Consider the following 18,377-nt stretch of genomic DNA (forward strand, 5'->3'; position numbering starts at 1 on the left):
AGGATTTTTTTTTAAAATATTTATGGGGAAAATGGAGTCTGAATGTCAAAGGCTTCTAATCTTTATTGTTAAAGAGCTCAAACTTCAGTCACTTCCATTTATGTTGCTGGAGACATCTGCAGGAAGTGTGAGCCAAGGTATCCACTTACCAATGACCACTGATAGCTCATGGTAAAGATATTTAGATCCCTAAAGTAACACAAGGGTGCACAAGGAGTTTTTAGACCTACACATCTCCCTAATTTCTGAAAGTGATGTGTTCATGAAACGACCAGCACCTGGTCTGTTATAAAATGGATCCTTCTGAAATAAAAGGAGGGAACTAATCCAGAGGACTTAGACAAGAGGAGGGGTGTTTAATGTGAGCTCTGGGGCCACTCTAGGCTAGTGGGAAGAGCCCGAGGCTTCAGAGAGATGTTTCCCATGGCAAAACAGGAGCCAAGGCTTGAACCTCATCCCAAACCTCTCTTGAAGCTCCGTTGTGCTACCCACGATCCACATGGATCCCTCCTCTGCAGAGGTAGCTTTGAAGTGCACATCAAGGCACATCTGTCCTCCAAAGCACTGCTGAAAACCTTGGAAGTCAAACTACTCCTTAAAATGGACTTTTAAGCAAAGTTTGGAAGATACTACTGCAAGGTAAACAGAGGGTGCAATATGCTTTGTTTAACTTGCTTAGCATGTTAAATCTCTCAATCCTGACATTTCTTTGTAGCATAAAGTTCTCCAGATCAGGTTATATATTATGCATTGTAAAACTCCAGTAGTGAAAACAAACATTGTTTCCAGAGTCATCTGTTTGCAATTTTCCTTGATTACTCTTCCAATAGATTTCAAGCTGTGGATTGAAAGATTTAATGCTCACATGGATAGAATTTGTTCCTTTTCTAATGATAACTTTTAGTTACATTACTCAGTCTTAAGTCAGCCTGCATTTCACTTTTTTCAAGACAAACGATTTTGTTGTCTTAAATCAAATTTTCATGACTGTCCTCAGCAATCTGTCACAGCAGAGTTATTTTTGCCAGGCTGTTCTGACAGCCAGCTCCTAAAAACAGCATCTGAGTATGTGTGAACGATGTTGGATGGTGCCAGTGGGGGATCAATGCAGGGATGACATAAAGGAGAAGGATCTGTAGATGAACTTGTCTTCCAGGCATTACAAGGATTTTGGACGTAGGGAGAATCAGAATCAACAGAATGGTGTCCCCAGAAGCAGGCACAGCAACAGGGAGCCATTTATTGTAAAGGACAGGGAATTGAATGAGCTCTGCTCTGGGGATGGGAACAGTCACCCAGCAATGGAGGAGGACATGGTCCCCTCCAGCTTTGGTGCCCTCTCAGACTGCCACTGTCACTGCCAGACTCTCTGTGGCTGTCACAAGGCACAGCCAGGGCAGGGAGGTGCAGGTGGTGATGGAGACCTTGTTCCTCCCTCCCCTCTCCTGCTGATGAGTTTACCTGCAGGGCTTTGTTGTGACTCCTTGTAATTCCTGGGAACACAGGGAACACAACTGGGCTCTCCTCTCCCTCTCCTCCCCCTCTGCATGGGGGCTGCCCTCACATCTCTTTGAGGATAAAAACTTAAATTCTTCCAAAGCTCCTTTCTACATTGTTTTCTGTGCTTTTGATCATTTATTGTTTTTATTGCTATTAACAACACAAAACTGAACTTTTAGTACTGGGAATTTGAATGAATGCTATGGAACTCTGACAGAATTATAGCAGATTTGTACATATATGGTTTTACATTGAGTAGAGTAAGAACTGGAACTAATTTGTTGTTACAAAAGTAAAAGTACAAATGTCCTCAAAATAATATCCAAGAACAAGAGTGATTCTGAGGACACCTAACTATGCTAACATTACTTGTTGAAAGATGAAAGAGCCTTTGATTCTAAATTTTGCAAATAATCCTTTTATGATTTAACAGATTTTAAGAGTTGTTTTTTAATTAAAACCATATATTAGTTGTATACGAGTTTATTTCTATGTATAACTTTTAAAGAGTTGTACTTCCAATTAGCTTAACACCTTCTAGTACAAATTAAGAATTAGGTAAAGTGAGTCAATGAGGAATGTGACTGGTGACATTTTCTATAAACATGAAATTAGGTAATAACTGTCTCATGGTTGTTAACTGTTCCCAGATGGAACAGCGATAGTTCAAAGCTAGAATCCAGCACACACAACTTTCAGGTAAATTCTGTGGTTTATAGGTTTATTTGGAAATATCTACAGTTAAATTTTCCCTCTTCTGAGCTTGATACAACATTATTTCTCATTTTCTTTCTTTTGCTGTATTCACAATGGACTGATTTTTATATTTACTGGTACATTGGTACCAGAGTCCCAAAACCAAATCCCTTCAATGTGGAATTCATATAGGAAAAAAAGGGATTTCTCTTTCCTAAGGAGAAAAAACAACAGTAACATCTGCAGCCCAACACTCAAGGGCTAAATCTGCCTCTGTATCAAAGAAAGAACCCAGTTAGAAATCGATCTTTTTTTGTCATTGTTTAAAATTAAATTAAAGCATTTGGGACTGGGGAAGGTGTGAATCCATCTTCAAATGCAACATTTAAATTGAATTCACATGGGGGAAGATAGGAGAATTCCAAACACAGCCTGAGCAGCTCATGCAAAGCTGAGCTGAGGGGGCTCTGGAGGTTTGTTCAGCACTGGGATGTGTTTGGGACTGGAGCTCCACACACATTGTCCACTAAAAGAACTCTCAGGACAAATAACTTTTGCCTCGTTTCTCCCAGGGTTAGGGGACAGGTGAGGGTTACATTTAGAGCAAAAGGGACACAAAATTGAAACATGACTTTTTATGCATAATTACTAGGACAGAATTTGTTCTGTTTTCCTACTCAATTCCCAGACTGTCAGGAGTATTATCAACCTCTTAAAGGCAGCAAGCTGTGTGACCTGGCTGTAGGGATTCATCAGGGGAAGAAATTTCCAGGTTTTGGTCACAAAGGAACATTAGGAACATTAAGAATTCTTCATAATGAAGCCTGATTCTTTTTTTAAAACCCCAAAACTATACAATGTCTTTTAAAAAAGAATATGGAAAAATAGTATGTGAAGTGGTTTTATACAATAAATAATCTATTTTCTATAAATGTACAAAATCAGTTACACAGCAAGTAAGAAACTGATACAAATGCAATAACTGAAAGATATATTTAATTTTATAACTGTAATAATTTATTTATGAAATATATCCACATATATATAAAATATATCATATGTTTTGGCAAAGACCTCCCTTTCTTGTTTTGAACAAAAGCTATTACCACTGGTTTAAGCCCTATATAGATATTTTTACTGCTGATTTCTTTTGGTCTCCATCTTTCTTCTTCTAAAATATAATTTAACAACAGGCAGTTATTGTTTAACCTATGTGCCCTGGGGAAAGTCTGCATGAAGGTCAGTAAACCCAAAACCATTTGTCATGTCACAAGTAAGGGATTTCCTCTCTTTTTAAATAATATAGAACAGGATTTGCAAAAGTTACTCTTTTTCCTGTGCTCACTCTTGCAAACCTTGTAGCAAAAAGAAGTCCATAATTTCTGAAGAAATCATTTACACTGAAAAATGTCCAGGGTTGGATTTAATCCTTATTGCCGAGTTTCTGGGTTATTTGGTGCTGGTGTTTCAATGGAGAGATAAAGGTGGGATTTGTAGCACTGGCAAAGCCCAGGGGACGTGCTGTGGGTGTGACCTGTAGGGGCCTGGGACAGCAAATGGCCAGCACAGAAATGACTCTGATGGCATCAAGTTCCACAGTCCTACCCCTGCATCTGTAGGAAAATTCTTTGGGATGAATCACTGAAGTTCTGTTCACCAACTACAGTGCATCCCCAAATAATCACTGTAAGTGTGTTTGAATGGAACTTCCAAGTGCAGGAATAACTTGTGCCTAAATTAGGTAATCTATTGAATACTCAATGTATACTCTTAACTTGCTATAGTTTATAATAATATTTATATTAGCCATTCATATTTATTCTGCATAGATACTGTCATTTAAACATCTGCCACAAAGTTACAATATGATGATTCAGGCTTGCATACATTAACAAGAGAAATATTTTGTATCTGTTTATTCTTAATGAGAACTGATGTAGAGGCAATCTCCCTCTAACTCTCCACATTCTCCACTTGCAGCTGCCTGCACAGAGCTGTGGATGGATTCTTCAGACACAGAGCAAGCAGTGAGTGGAACAGTTTCTATTGTACTTGTTTAAATCACAGAGAAAAACGTTTCCTGAAGCTTTGCATTGCTGAAGTTTGGGTCTGCCTTTGAAGTTTTCCTCAATAGTGATACATTCCCTGCCAGGTTACATGATAAAGATTATCCTTTTCTGAGGCTCTCTCGAGGGGAGAAAAGCTTCTTCATACAGGTTCCCATGCCCTCAGAAGGGCACTGCTGAAATGGAAGTGTTGCCTACTGCTGAATTCTCCACTGGCATCACACTGAAGCATCAAGTTTGTCCATCTCAAGGGAGAGTTGTAGTTTAAGTTCTTGTTTCTGAGCTCCAGCAAATAAATGTTAAAGCTTTAAAGAAAACAAACCAACAAACAAATACAGCCAAACTGTTGAATATTCAGCACTAAGTCCCTGTTACCTGAGATAATTGTGCTTGCCCTCCTTGGTTATGTGTACGCAGAGCAAGTTCTACACAGTTCTTTAATTAGATCTGCTCAAATAATCACAGCAATAAATTCAGCTTGGAGACTTCTAATCCAAGTGCTTCCCTTCATTGCAAAAAAATTGGGGTATTGGTGTGACTTTTTTAGAAGTGGCAAGATTTGAAACTGGCTACTGGGTCACAGTAACCTCCTCATACCTGACATCAAAAGCAGATTTACTTTTCTCTCCAGATACTTCTTCCACAACTTTTTTCCTGTTTCTTTACCTTAACACTTCAGCTTTTACTGGAGCACTGCACTGAGATGTGTAGCTTAATTTGCTGCAGTGCTAAATGAGGAAAAACATGATAGACAGGAACAGCCCTTGTCCTAAAAAAAAGGCAAAATATGTATTGGCTTATAGCCAAATAATCCAACTTTTGAAGGAGCTACATCAACGCAAGAAAGGCTGTAGCAGTTCTGTGTATAGTAAAGTTTATTTTTAAAATAAATTAGGAAAAAAAAAAAAACAAAACAACTCATGGGCCAAATTCTGTCCTTAATTTAGGAAGGAGTGATAGTAATCAGTTGAAAGAATTAAGGATTCTACAATACAAAGAACATTTTTGGAAAGTGAATATTTTTTTTTAACATAAAGCATCTGTAACATACCTGATTTGTTCAGAATCCTCCAGACTCTCTGTGCTACTGAACAAAATTGTGTTCCTCTTCCCTGCATTGGTCTTTCTCCTCTGTCTTTTTCACTGATCCATGATTTCTGTAGAATAGAGATTGCCAAACTTCTCACTGTGTTCTCATCAATATCCCCACAGATGAAATGACAATTCCATGCTCTTTGTTAGACTGCATAAAACATTCCAGAACAGTGCAATATTCAGCATGTCCCTAACTGGACAGATCTGTGATTTCAAAATCACCACATCATAAAAAGAAACAGAAAAAAAGAAAATTCCAAGCAGTACTGGCTGGCTCTGGCCTCTTTCCTATACTTATTAAACTCTGATGTTACACAGGAGTTTTCTTGCTTTTTTTCTTCCTGTTCACTCCCCCATCCCACTGAAGGGGAAGTGAACAAGCATCAGTGGAAGTGCCTGGCTGCTGGCCAGGGTTAACCCATCACAACTGCAGAGGGAAGTTTTATTCAAAATCAATACCTTTTAATCAGTTCCTCTTGATTAATGCATCTTGATTAATTTATCTCCATGAAGTGGCCTCATCATGGGGCCAGGCTACAGTGACAGGGAAAGACACTCACCTCCTTCTGTCCTGCATTCTTCTGCAAAACTGCAAACACTGCTTGTCGTGAGCATCCAAACAGGAACATCGGAGTGAGGACTGGGGAGCACTCTGAGTCTGCCCTGTGGACCTTTTGCCTCTGAAGCTGCCTCTGTAGTTAGACAGTCCATATGGCACAGTCCTCCTGTTGTGAGAATCACACAGGAACCAATCAAAATTATGTTCCACCTTTTTTTCTATTTTAGTGAAGAGATCTGTTGATGGAAAGCAATGAATAGTGGCAGAAAAATCAAACCCTATGCTCATCTAAGTTCTCCCTGTACCAGATCATAACTTCTGCTCTCTCAACTCAGGCTTTCACCAAGTTATAAATTAGCAGACAGTCAGCTCTACTGAAAGGATTAAAAAAAAAAGAAAATGGAATACCTAAGAGGTGATGCAAATACATCCCCAGGTTATCGTTTACTTTATTCCTTATTCCTGTGTTGTGTTGGTTTCCCCAGGCAATGCACAAAATTTGTCACATTCAGTGCCTTGGCTGGTCTGAAGGGACAGAGGAGCTGTGCTGATTTCACCAGATCAGTAACATTGTGTAGTTGTCATGTAGTTCATGGTTCTGAGCCTGACTTGCAATTAATTTTATCATTGAGAAAACTTGCAGCACAATTCATTTACTGCATCACGTTTGGAACATGACCCCTGGAGTTACAAAGGCAAGAAACTCCCAGATAATCCTCCTTGTATGGTTCTACATTTCTGTGAGAAATCCTATTCTGTGCTGCAGCACATCAAGAAATACTAGGAGGTATTTATTTCTCTATTTCCCTGTATGATTTGCTCTTTAATGGGTTATAGTCAATATTCTTATCAGAGAAGGACGTGGTTCATCACTGCTTGCTAAAATGCCCAAAAAGAGTTGGACAGTTTGGATTGATGTCATAAATTACTCTCTTCCAAGCTGTTAAAGAATCTCAATCAACAGCAGCTGTACTCCCCATGAAACTTCTGGAGACTCATAAAAGTTCCTGAGGACTTGAGGGATGGGCTAAGCAAGCCACAAATCCACAAACGCTAAAAGTCTGAAGAGAATCTCATGTTCAAAAGCAAGAAAGAGGAGGGGAGGAGGGAAAAAAAAAAAAAGAAAAAGAAAAAAGGAGGAAAGAGGAAGTCAGAGTCAATCTAGAAAGGTTACAGAAAGGTTACAGAACAAAGTCTGAATAATGAGTCTGGAACCACTACCTTCACACAGCTCTGCTTCTTTCATTTGCTTTCATAAAAACATCATTAGGCTGCTAATGGGAAAGCTGCAAATTTTCCATTTTCCCACACACATGGTGGGCTGAAAGGTTCAGAAACATTATTTTCCTAATCTCTACAACAATTTTTGATGCAACATCAGTACAGTTGATGCAAATCATTTATTCAAGCCCATGCACTGGTAGTACATCTGTAACAGTGCACCTTGTCTTTCACAGCCTGAATCTGTCAGAGTTAGGTTGATCATAAAATCATCCTGAGAGAGAGAGGAAATCACAAGCAATATTTCTGTGTTCAGAGCTCAGGGGATGGTTTTTCTCCAGCAGGTCCTGGTCTGCCTCCATGCAGAAAATGTTCCTTATTTTCACCACTTTGCTCCTATGCTGGGACACTGGGAGAGATCAAGAACACCCACATTTGTCTTAAAAGACTTTAAGACTTGATTTTGGCCTCCCCTCTCAAATCACCATTTAAAAAGCTTTTTGTTGTCTTTAGGATTAGGAGCAAGTCCCATTTTATAATTTAAGAGTATTAATAATTCTATCCTGACATCTGCTTTACAACAATCAATGTGAAATGGCTCATGTAGGGAACTCCTGGCATAAATAATTGCTCCATGGTCGTATTTCTTTACACATTCATGTTTTTTATGAAGTAAGAACTGCTATTTAGAGGCAGGAGTGGGGGAAAGTTCCTTTATTTTTAACAGTGGCAAACCCTCTATGAAAACTGTCTGGTAAAATTCTGTTATTCAACTTCCTGCTCCAACTGAGACTGAAATGGAAAGATGAATTTTGTGTGGTTTAGACAATGTGAGAGCCCTGTTTAATGACAGATAGTTTGCCAGGGCATAAAGAAGCTTCTTGCAGCTTTTGCAGATGTCACCCTACATTGTGCTAATGAGACATAAAATACTGTAATATGTTATTCTCATTATTTAAAGTTCCTTGTTCAAAAGTTCACTCTTTCAAAATATGATACTGGGCTTTTTTACTCTAAAGTTAAGTTTTACCAAAAGCTCTGTGGGACTGAGTCACAGTTTGCCCTGAGTCAGAGAGCCAGAGAGAAAGAAGGGCATGAGTTTTATTCTTAATTGCTGCAATTGGCAAATTATTGGACCAACCAGAATTGTCATCAACTTTTGATTTTACCTCAGTCCATCGCTATGTGAACTCCAGTGATTGAGGAAAGAACCCATTACCAATCTGCTGCCTTTCCTATGAGACAGTAAATTCCAGCAAACAGGGAGGAGGGTAGGATATAATTATAATTACAAGTGATAAGAGCCATGAATCACAGCCTTAAGCAAAGGAGGAAAGTGATATTTTAGATACTTCTTCTGATCTTTCTAATTAAGTACATTATGCTTCATAGCTTAGCAAATGTATTCAAGGCTACTTCATTCTCAGTGGACCAGAAACATGTGCCAATGCAATGACATTCTCAAGTGTTTCAAGTTTCAAAGAATTTAACCAGAATGAAGCTTTTGTGTAAGGTAATGTGCAGATTTGTCAATCAGAGATAGAAATACAATAACCCAAATATGCCTGGTTTTGGCTTCTAATCCAAAAATTCACACTCAAACAAGGTACACTTCAAAAGCAACCCAAATAATCCAACAATAATCATGAAAAGTTTGATGAACTGTATATATGCACAGGGCACTTTGTGTCCCCTCAGTGAAGACAAACATCAGCTGGAGTGGGGCAGAGGCAGAACTGGGGGGATCCTGAACTTACCAGTTCCTTACACTGTCTTTTATGACCCAGTCCCTGGACAAAGTATTGGCTGAGCCATTTACAAATTTTTTTGGACATTTCTCTGCAGCATCCACAGGTTTTTAATTAATTCCTTTTTTTTAAGGTTTACATTTCACAAGAATATTTGAATTCCTGACTTTTAACTCAGTATGTAGCAGTTCTTCCTTTAGGAGAATAAAATTCTCCTGAAGTAAACTAATATGAGTTTAAGATATATTTACAGCTAAGGTGTGCTGTGAGTTCTTTATGCCTTTCTTTTCTACAAAGTGGAGAATAAGCAAACCCAGACATTTCTGAATCAGCCTTTCCAAGGCACCTCTTTGAACTGGTATCTGATTGGCAACATCCAAATCTGTGATTTCTGAGGCATTACACTCTTTTGGTAGGTTCACTATGATTACTCCAGCCAGCCAGTGGGTGCATAAAGGTCTGCATGCTCAGTTCTTAAGCATTTTCTAACAAAAGAAGGTCTGAGTTTTAGGGGAATAATTGCTTCTATAGTGTAAGCTATTTGTTCTTTACTCTGTGTGCAAAAAACCCCAAGAAAACTATCCCAACTCTTCAGTGCTTGCAATTATTCCATGTGTTGTAATTGTGATTGGTCAGTGCAACAGATAATGAACTGAAGATAATCTCATGCATACCAGAGCAGCACAGAACTAATCATAGCACAGTGTGCTCTTGTCAGATTGGCTATCAGAGGCTGAAATAACCTAGATTATTTGTGTACTTCATGTCCACAAAACAAATCGAAAAGCTCTCCCCCTAAGAGCCAGCTAGCTCTTGGAGGAAGGTTTTGCCATTAAATTAACAGTAATAGGCATCTGGTTTTTGAAAAAAAGAGAGGAGGTACCAAGCAACTGGTACCAAGTGATTTTTCCAGTGAACAGCCATTCTGAAACAGTGAAAATCCCCCACAGAAGAAAACTTCCTGTTGAAGGATTAATACCTTCAGGTTGAATTGGGAAGTAAGATTTGCCTGAGTGCTGCTGTCCCCCACCCACAATGAAGGTTCAGAATTCAGGCAGACAAATCCGATTGGTTTATTTTAATTTTATAACATGTGGCTGAGTTTCTCATGCTATGTTATAATTGATCTATGAGCTGCTATTATTTTCTACTTTCCCAGCCACTTAAACACAGCAGATACCTCCAGGGCACTGGAGAGTTTCAGCCAAAACAGAGGGATGAGGGGGTTGCAGCAATCATCTTAGATGCTGTGATTTCAGGATTCAGCCAATATATTTTCTGGCACACATCCAGGCCAGCAAGGCTCCCAACAGTCTCCAGCGCTTTTAGACAATCCCAAAATGTATGGGATCCTGTAAGGACCACTGAGAGTAAAGAAAGCAAAATTTCCCATCCTCCAAGTGAGAGAAAATGTCCCCAGAATGAAGGATGATGCTTGGGGAAATAACAGATATTTCTGTGTATATTTTCTATAAAGGCACTGCAGTAGCACTGTGTAGCTTTCCAGATGAAGAGATCATTGGCTGCTCTGGAAGTTGGCTCCAGCTCTGCCTGTAACAGGCGTGGGTTTTTAGGAGCTCACAACAGAGGCACCTCCCATATTAACCCATCCTTACCATTATTTAAGGAGTAAAACATCTCCAAAGGATGCCTGACTTGTTGCTTTGGTCATCCTGTCCACATTCTCAGAGGCTGCACTTTTTCTGGGTAGCTTTTTGAAGTTAAAGCTACTTTCTGCTGAAAAAACTTTTATCCTTTATAGCCACACCTTTCTTTCCCACATCCTAAATTTAGTAGTGCTCAGTGTTCCTAGATACTGAACAGGCTCCTATTATCCAAAAAGATGCACTTCCATGACCTTGCTATCTTATCCTTTAATTAATAATTGCTAATTTGTGAGGATGCCAATTAGTTTTAGCTCAATAATTACAGCTAACTTAGGTAATAAGCCAAGGATTGCACACATCTGCTTCACCACTCAGGTTCACTGACCACATGAGTGCTTTGATTTTCCTCCCCCTGGGGCTTCTTGGTACCCAGGTCAGGCTCTGGGAGAATCTGGAGCTGTTTATCACCCTCCACCCTCCTCCTGTAGCTGTCAACAGGAGTGTTACAGGTTCTGTTTCTCAAATATGGTCAGAACAATATCTGAGTTGTGGAGTGAAAAGCTGGGGTATGTTTATTGGGGTAAACAACATGAAGCAAGCCTGGGGGTGTCCATTAACACCCCAAATCCCCAGAGAGGCTGGGTAGAGCTCACCTGACCTAACAAACTGAGCCAGTGTGTCACAGAAATACCTCTCTCAGCATCTCCTTCAGTGCCTCACGTCAATCCCAATCTGCTCCCAGCCCTATTACAGGATATATGATCATTAATTTAAAGAAATAAGTAAAATTTGGAGCAGCATCTTCTGTCTGTCAGGCCCAAATTCACATTATTCCTTTTCTCCCTCTGACTGGCAGTCAGTACTATCAGTAAGTGATTCTTACCATTTACCAGTGGCACAAAACCACTGAGGTAAAGACCAAAAGGCAGAGCAGCTGGGAAATATGGATGAAATCAATCGAATTAAGCTTTTTACAAACTAAAATTCAGAGTACTTATTGCTGCTTCAGAAGCCACCCCAGCAGTGCACACTACTGCATGTCCTACCCCTCTCTACAGCCTGTAGAGTTCAAAACACACCGCTGGTTTAAAAACAAATAAAACAAAAACCCGGGGGAAAATAAACACATGGTGTTAAAATGTAAGACTGGTGAAAGTGACTGTGGTTTGACAGCCCTCAAGAGTGTTTATTCTTAGAATTAGACCAGCAGGAGCAGCAGTGGTGAAATTTCAAAGCCCTGGCTATCAGCGTGTCTCATCCCTGACCTCATCTTCTCAGGGCCAGCTCCTGCAGGGACGTGGGATTGGAACTGCACAGCCAAATCATTTCAAATCTTCCTGAGGTTGCTGTGAAACATCAGTCCTGGGAGTAGTGTCAGTAAGCTCAGAGGAAATATTCTACTTCTAGACTGAGGAGGGCATGCAAGCTATGCACACTTCAGACAGTGAAGCACAGCAAGTGTGAGGTCACTACACATTTTAAATATGTAAGAATATCTCTTTGAATAGAGAGGCCTAAAATCAAATCAGTTTGTCCTCAATAAAATATAACAATTACAGCAGGAGCCTGTTACTATGCTCAGTAAATCTGTTTGAAATATTCTTCATTTCACATGAAGATTTTGCAAGACAAACAGATTCCACATGTTCCCATGGATAGTAAAGATTGCAAAATCAGGGCGAGCTTCATTCAGAAAAATAAAATCAACTCAACAAAGATTCATCGTTTCAGTTTTGGCACTTGGTTCTGAAGGTTAACCATGTGCACTGTTCAGCTGACAGATCAGCTTCCTTATTTGAGCTTCCTGGCTGGCAGCCACTGTTTTACCACCACGCCTCTGACTAGCAGGGATTTTCAATCTGATCTAGAGTTTATAAGCACCTGCTTAATTGTTCTGCTGAACAAGAGATGTGTACTTTTATTTCCAGTAAAATACTTCACACCAATACATCACCTATACTTATTTAATGATGAATATAATTATCCAGAATTGGGGTAATTATAATAATTTAGAACATCACTTAATGTCCATAAGGATTAAAAGCATCCTAAATTTTGTTATGTGGGCTTCTGTTCAACAAAATTCAATCACCAAAGAGATGCAGGTAACAAAAAGGTGTTATGAAGGAAGAGTTGGCCAGCAGCACGTGCAGTTAGAGCAGAGTAACCACTGGCTTGTATTAAATCTTGTCTGTTGGAACACCATCCTGAGACATCATCTCTGTGTGTGTGAGCAAAGCTGTGAGTGAAGTGATGAAAGGCTACAGATTGTTTCCACTCTGATATGACTTTCTGATGGTAACCTAAGCTGGTAATGAGCAAAGATCATTAACTCTTATTTGTTGGAGAGCTGGGTGCAGGTGGGATCTGCTCACGCTGTTTAGCTCCTGACAAACCCATTCATCATCACTTACAGACACAACCACCAGCGTCTGAAAAGCCTTTCTCACCTCAGCCAGTGGTCACCTGAGGTCAGGAAAACACATTTCTGTTGGGCACTATCTGGAGCTAACTTGTTGCTAAGGATTATCTGACGTGCTTGAGTCACAGAAACAAATTTTTTATGAAGTGACAGAATATCAGATCCTTCCAGCGTCCCCATGTGCTCCCACAGCAAGGGACACTGAGCAGATCCTCTCCCAGTGTGTCCCACACAGCAAAGAGACAGACACAAGTCCTGTCCCTGTCCTTGGCCTCCCCCAGAGGAAACAGAACATGTGTTAAGCACAGAGGATCAGAGCAGCAAAAGTGTTAGATTAAAATCTGCCTTTCACTTTGTCCATCCAATTTGTTTGATTCAGAAATTCATGTAACTGGCAGACAGAACTCTTAGATCATCGTGTAACTGGTCTTTACAGTGTGGTCACAGAATTTCATTCACTCCTCTTTAGAACATAATAACAAATACCAAAATGACATGTCATTTAGGAAAGAAAAAAACACTTTTGCTTTGGTTTAGACCCTTCAAAAGAAATGTTCTTATTTTTGGTGCTTAGTTTGAGTGAAGAATTTTCCTTTGGAAATGTCTGGATTATTGCCACAGATGCTCATTACACTTTTATTTTAGATTTGAATACCACTTGAATATCCGTGTCCTCATGATAGTAACACTTTGTTAGGAGTTGTTATCTTTTTAATCGATCACTCATCATTCTGAGCATCTATAGAGCTTCATGCAGTAACATTCATGTCATTAATTGAATGAACTGTTATTAATTAACTGTTATTATTACTGTTGGATGTACAATCTCAGTTCATATTGAAATATAGGACCCCTCTGAAGAAGTGCAGATCTAAAAGTAGTCTTGCCCATATTTTCTTCCTTGCCTATATTTTCTTCTTTAACTTACAAAATTAAGAATCAAGCTGTGCCTATATTAGGTCAGTGGGTACTGTTTAAAAGACAATTCTTTAAAATGTGTCTGCAGCTATAGATCAAGATAAGCATAATTAATCACTTGACCAAAATAAAATCCATTGCAAACTAATTCCTGGCTAATCAATCTTATCAGTGAGAACAGTTTACCAGCTTTTAATTATCTTTGTTATGCAACCTTTGTTTGTCTACACCACATAATTGCATTATTCTCTTCTGACTTACCTGCCTTTCTTTAGGTTATCTTCTTTTCCACTTTCCCACTGTTCCCAGAATGAAAGACTAAATCAAACCAACACTGGTGCTCCTCCTGGTCTGGACTAACAGCACTGGTTCATAGTCAAGTATACAGCAATACTCAAAACATGTGTGCAGAGATAATTTCTCATTTGATTGGTGAAAGCTGCAGGGAGTCAGAGGCTCCACATTCTGCAATTTTGTGCTTTTCTACAACTGTCACCCTGCTGATCTAAGTGGTTTCTCAACAGGGATAGAAATAGACCTTCTATTGTCACTCTGCCTCCTACAGCTTCAATAAAAACTTTAACTGCTCTTCCAGAAAAGGAGGAGAGGCCATGACCAAGATTTGTTTTGAATATATTACAACAATGCTTAACAGCTCCTGTTGGGAAAAGCAGAAGAAACCAGAGAAGAAATAAAATTTTGTCTTTAAAGTGTAGAGGCAAGAGTAGCCTGAAAACAAAGAGTACTGAGGAAATTTTGTGGGAACAGGAAGCAATAAAGTGAAATAAATAAGTCAGGGGGGAAAGAAAAAATAAGAAGCAATTGTAGGGTTTGGTGTAGTGGGGAAAAATATAAATAAGCAAGAAAAATACCAGAATAAACAGATGTCAGGAAAACTTCTCCAAACTTTAACACCAACTTTCTGGCCTCTCACTGTGTGTATGATCCTCCAAGTTGCATTGGAGCCAAATTTGTAGTAAACACAAAAACTTTCCACAACGTGTACAAGAGCAATGTAAAAGCCCCTTTTACAAACAGCCAGTCTGTACACATCCCGTGGTTACTTCCATTTCAAAGAAGTAGTGTAACTTGCTCAGGATATTAAATTGCCCAAGCAGGCCTGGTTCCCCTCATTCACATCCCAAAGAACCTCTTGACTTCCTGAGATGTTATTCTAAATCAATCACCAGAGCAGAATTAGTGCCTGTTCATGGCACACAGAATCTTAAATCCTGCTCCTGTTGCACTGAAAGGGTTCAAAATATCCAAGACACTTAATTTAATGTTTACCTCTGCCCTGGGAGCATTCCTGGGAAGAATCCTGGGATTTATGAAAATCACAACTGCACTGTTTCAGTGAGTTTTGTTCCTCTGTCACCTGTCCATGGAGCAGGACAGCAAAGCTGCCCAGTTCAGACAGAGCCCAGGAAATTCAGTCCCTGCTGGACTAATTCCAGGCTAATTTCACCATCATCCACCCACTCTTTGTCAACCTCAGAGGGCTCCCAGCACCCTGATTCACCCAGTTCCAACAGTGTTGTTAGGTTGTACAAGTTCATGTCTCTGGAGCTAAAAATGTATTATTCTGTGTGAATAATGTATATTGAAATTGAATGTATTCATTCCATGGTTTGCATAGAAACATCCCATCACATGGCATAAAAATTATAAAAAGAATTTCCTAGTCCTCACATTAAATCATTTCAGGTTAACTTACACCCAGTGGGGGTAAACTTTGGAGATCTGCTGCTATTTTATGTACAACTGACTTAAGTTAAGAAAGCAAAGACTTAAACCCCCAACTTTTTACTATTTGGATTATTATACAGACTATTATACAGATTATTATTATCATTGCCAATTCTATTCAGGTATCATGAAAGAGTTAAAAGCCTTGTTTTGTAATTTTTTTTCTTTCTTTAGTGATACTGGCACAATACTTTCATGTAGGAAAATTCTCCATATCATTGAATTAATGCACACTAAATCACTTTGGGAGTGGAATGAAAATTGTAAGTCCTATAGACTTAAAACAGGATAGCCTAAAAAAAAAAATTAAAAAATAAAAAGAGGAGTGTGTGTTTAAAATTAGCAGAAGTCTATTTATTCAGTGTGTAGGGGAAAAGGAATGTCATTCCCCCATTTTCACTGGTGAGGTCTGACTTAAATTTACTGAGTCATAAATATTTGGCTAAAATAACCCTAAGTAATCCTGGGGTGGATTAGTGCAGGTATGGAACTCGAAGAATTGAATGACTTGTGTGAATACATGATACTCACAGGTTGGTAGAAGTTCAAAAGACGTCATCAGCCATGGCCTCCAGCCAGGACACACACGTGAATTTACCAATTAAGTGCCCTAAACCCCATTTGACTTAACCTAGTCTTGGCTACTTTCAGTTTTTCTACTCCTTTTGTTCTTTTAATCTCATTGAAATCTTTGCAATCGATTCAAAGGCAGATCTAAATCATTACCGCTGTTCCCAGACTTTAATCACCAGAATACTTCAAGTTCCCATCCCAGAGTCTGAAAATCTTGAATTCTTGAAGTAGTTTGTTCTCAGGTTCATCTGATGTCCTAATTGTTTTTGTACCGAACTGATCGCTGCGGTTGCTACAGGAACCTCTTAGCCTGGGAGAATCCTTACAAATCTGAAGTCTGTTTTGGTTACTCAGCAAGACAGGATATATACAGTGATGTAGGAAAAAGAAGCCTCTAACCTTTGGGATGTAGGCAAAGTGTCATTCTTCCTGGATGCTTTCTTCCCATTGAGCACTGTCAGTGCAGACAGCAGAGCAGCTTTTCTGCACGTGTGCTCCACCCCCACCGCCCTGTATGGAGCTCAGAACTTCCAATCCAGGGGAAACGGCTTCAAAATTTGTTTTTATTACGAGTTCAAACAAAAGCTTGTGTTTCCGCAGAGCACAGTTGTAAAAGGCTTTCTTTTGTAACATCTTAAAATCTGGCATATTGAACTTTTCAAACATTATTTTAACGTCTCAGTATTTTTCCACGCTAATTTGTATCAAAACTAGTACAGCTGCACGCACGCACACTATTCCCGCTCCCGCAGCGGGTGAGTTGTTAGAAACACATTTCTCGTGGGAAATCACCGCTTCTCGCTCCTGTCACCCGTGCCCGGCACACGGCGGTGCCCGTCCCGCTGCGCGGGGTCCCGGGCCGGGCAGGTGCCGGGACTGCGGAGGCTCGGGGGACTGCGCTGGGCTCCCCCCGTCCCGCCCTGACCCCGGGCCCGCCTCCGGCTCCCCCCGCGGGGTCCCGGGGCTCCCCCGCCCGCTCCCCGCCCGCCATTTCCCGCACTCACTCGGGGGTGTTGATCCAGATGATGTCGAGGTGGCAGTAGTACACGCACTCCTTGTCCTTGTAGGTGTAGCAAGTGCAGCGCCGGGCCCGGTGCCGCAGCGCTCCGCCGTCCGCCCTGGCCCTGCCGCCCGCGGCCGCCGCCGCTCCGCTCTCGTCGCGCTCGCGGTGTCCCGGGCCGGCCGCCGGCAGCGCGGAGCGGGGCCGGGGCAGCGCGGTCCCTGCAACAGCCGCACTCAGCTCACGGCAAATCCCGGCAGTTCCCGGCGCCCCGACCCCGCACACCCCCGCCCGCAGCTTCCCCGGGCCGGGCCCGACCCATCCCCGCTCCCTGCGGAGTCCCGGGGCGCCGGGAGCACCGTTATGTTTGTGTCCGCCCCGGGCTGCAGCGCCAGCCCGCGGGGTTCGGGATAAATCTACGGACGGCCAAAGGATGGCTTGGCAGTGCCGTTCTTTACAGCGCACCGGAGTGGGCTGCTGCTTACGGCCTTTTGGAAGGAGGGGAAAAAAAAAAGGCAACACAAAAAAACACCCAGCCTTTCTTTGTGTGCATGCGTGAAAGTGGGCAAAGAAAGAAAGAAATTCACGTTACCTGCAGTCGACGTAATCGTAAGTCCAAAAAGGAACAATAAACCCAGCTCCATTAAACCCAAATTGCACGCTGGTTAACTGCAGGCAAAGGTGAACTGCAGGCGCGACTGAACCGTTCCAGGAGGGATCACTTCAGGTTGGAGCAAGCAGGGAATATCCTGGGGCTGGCGGCACACGCTGCTCCCGGGAGTTGGCTCCCACACGGAGGTGTGATTAGCGCTTCTCCCTCGCAGTTAATTTCCTCCAGTGCCGACTTAGTCCTGAAGGGGAGAGTGTTGTCAAAAGAAGGGAAGATCCATCGCTTGCCTTTTCCCACACACACCTCCCACCCCACCCCCAAATCTGATCAGCAACCGGAGCTGCTGTTTTCCAGCTGCAGACGCCTCCCACCCGCCGACAGCTGCCGGCCTCCCCCGGGGCGCGGGCCGGGGGCGGGCACGGCCCCGCACCGCCCCCGCTCCCCCCGGCAGGTAACAGCCGGGCTAGGGCAGCACATCCTCCCGGCAGCGCCGGGGGAGGCACAGCCTGCTGGGCTGCTCTGCCTTCAGCTCTTTTAAATTACCTGATCCTGTTGCTCCGTGTGCGATTCTAGGAGGAATTGCTTGTGCAATAAAAACGCAGCTTTTTGAGTT

At 41.4% G+C, this 18,377-nt stretch overlaps 1 protein-coding gene across 1 annotated transcript; it reads right to left on the minus strand.

Moving 5' to 3' along the window:
- Nucleotides 1–3,170: 3,170 nt before the first annotated feature.
- Nucleotides 3,171–18,101, minus strand: EDN3 (endothelin 3). Its single transcript, XM_030233216.2, has 5 exons — nt 17,747–18,101; nt 17,159–17,375; nt 5,918–6,082; nt 5,314–5,419; nt 3,171–4,567 (listed from the first exon to the last, which is right to left on the minus strand). The coding sequence occupies exons 1-4, from the start codon at nt 17,796–17,798 to the stop codon at nt 5,347–5,349; spliced, it is 507 nt and encodes a 168-aa protein (XP_030089076.1). The 5' UTR covers nt 17,799–18,101; the 3' UTR covers nt 3,171–4,567; nt 5,314–5,346.
- Between the last annotated feature and the right edge of the window lie 276 nt (nt 18,102–18,377).

The sequence above is a fragment of the Serinus canaria genome, chromosome 20 (genome assembly GCF_022539315.1).
Source record: "Serinus canaria isolate serCan28SL12 chromosome 20, serCan2020, whole genome shotgun sequence".
Taxonomy (NCBI): Eukaryota; Metazoa; Chordata; class Aves; order Passeriformes; family Fringillidae; genus Serinus; species Serinus canaria.

Bases quoted from the DNA above. Each gene is read 5' to 3' on its own strand.
- EDN3 (XM_030233216.2), bottom strand. From the start codon at position 17,798: ATGGAGCTGGGTTTATTGTTCCTTTTTGGACTTACGATTACGTCGACT. The intron at 17,376-17,746 runs GTAACGTGAATT...CGGCTGTTGCAG, and splicing joins TACGATTACGTCGACTGCAG to GGACCGCGCTGCCCCGGCCC. The intron at 5,420-5,917 runs GTGAGTGTCTTT...TCTATTCTACAG, and splicing joins AGAATGCAGGACAGAAGGAG to AAATCATGGATCAGTGAAAA.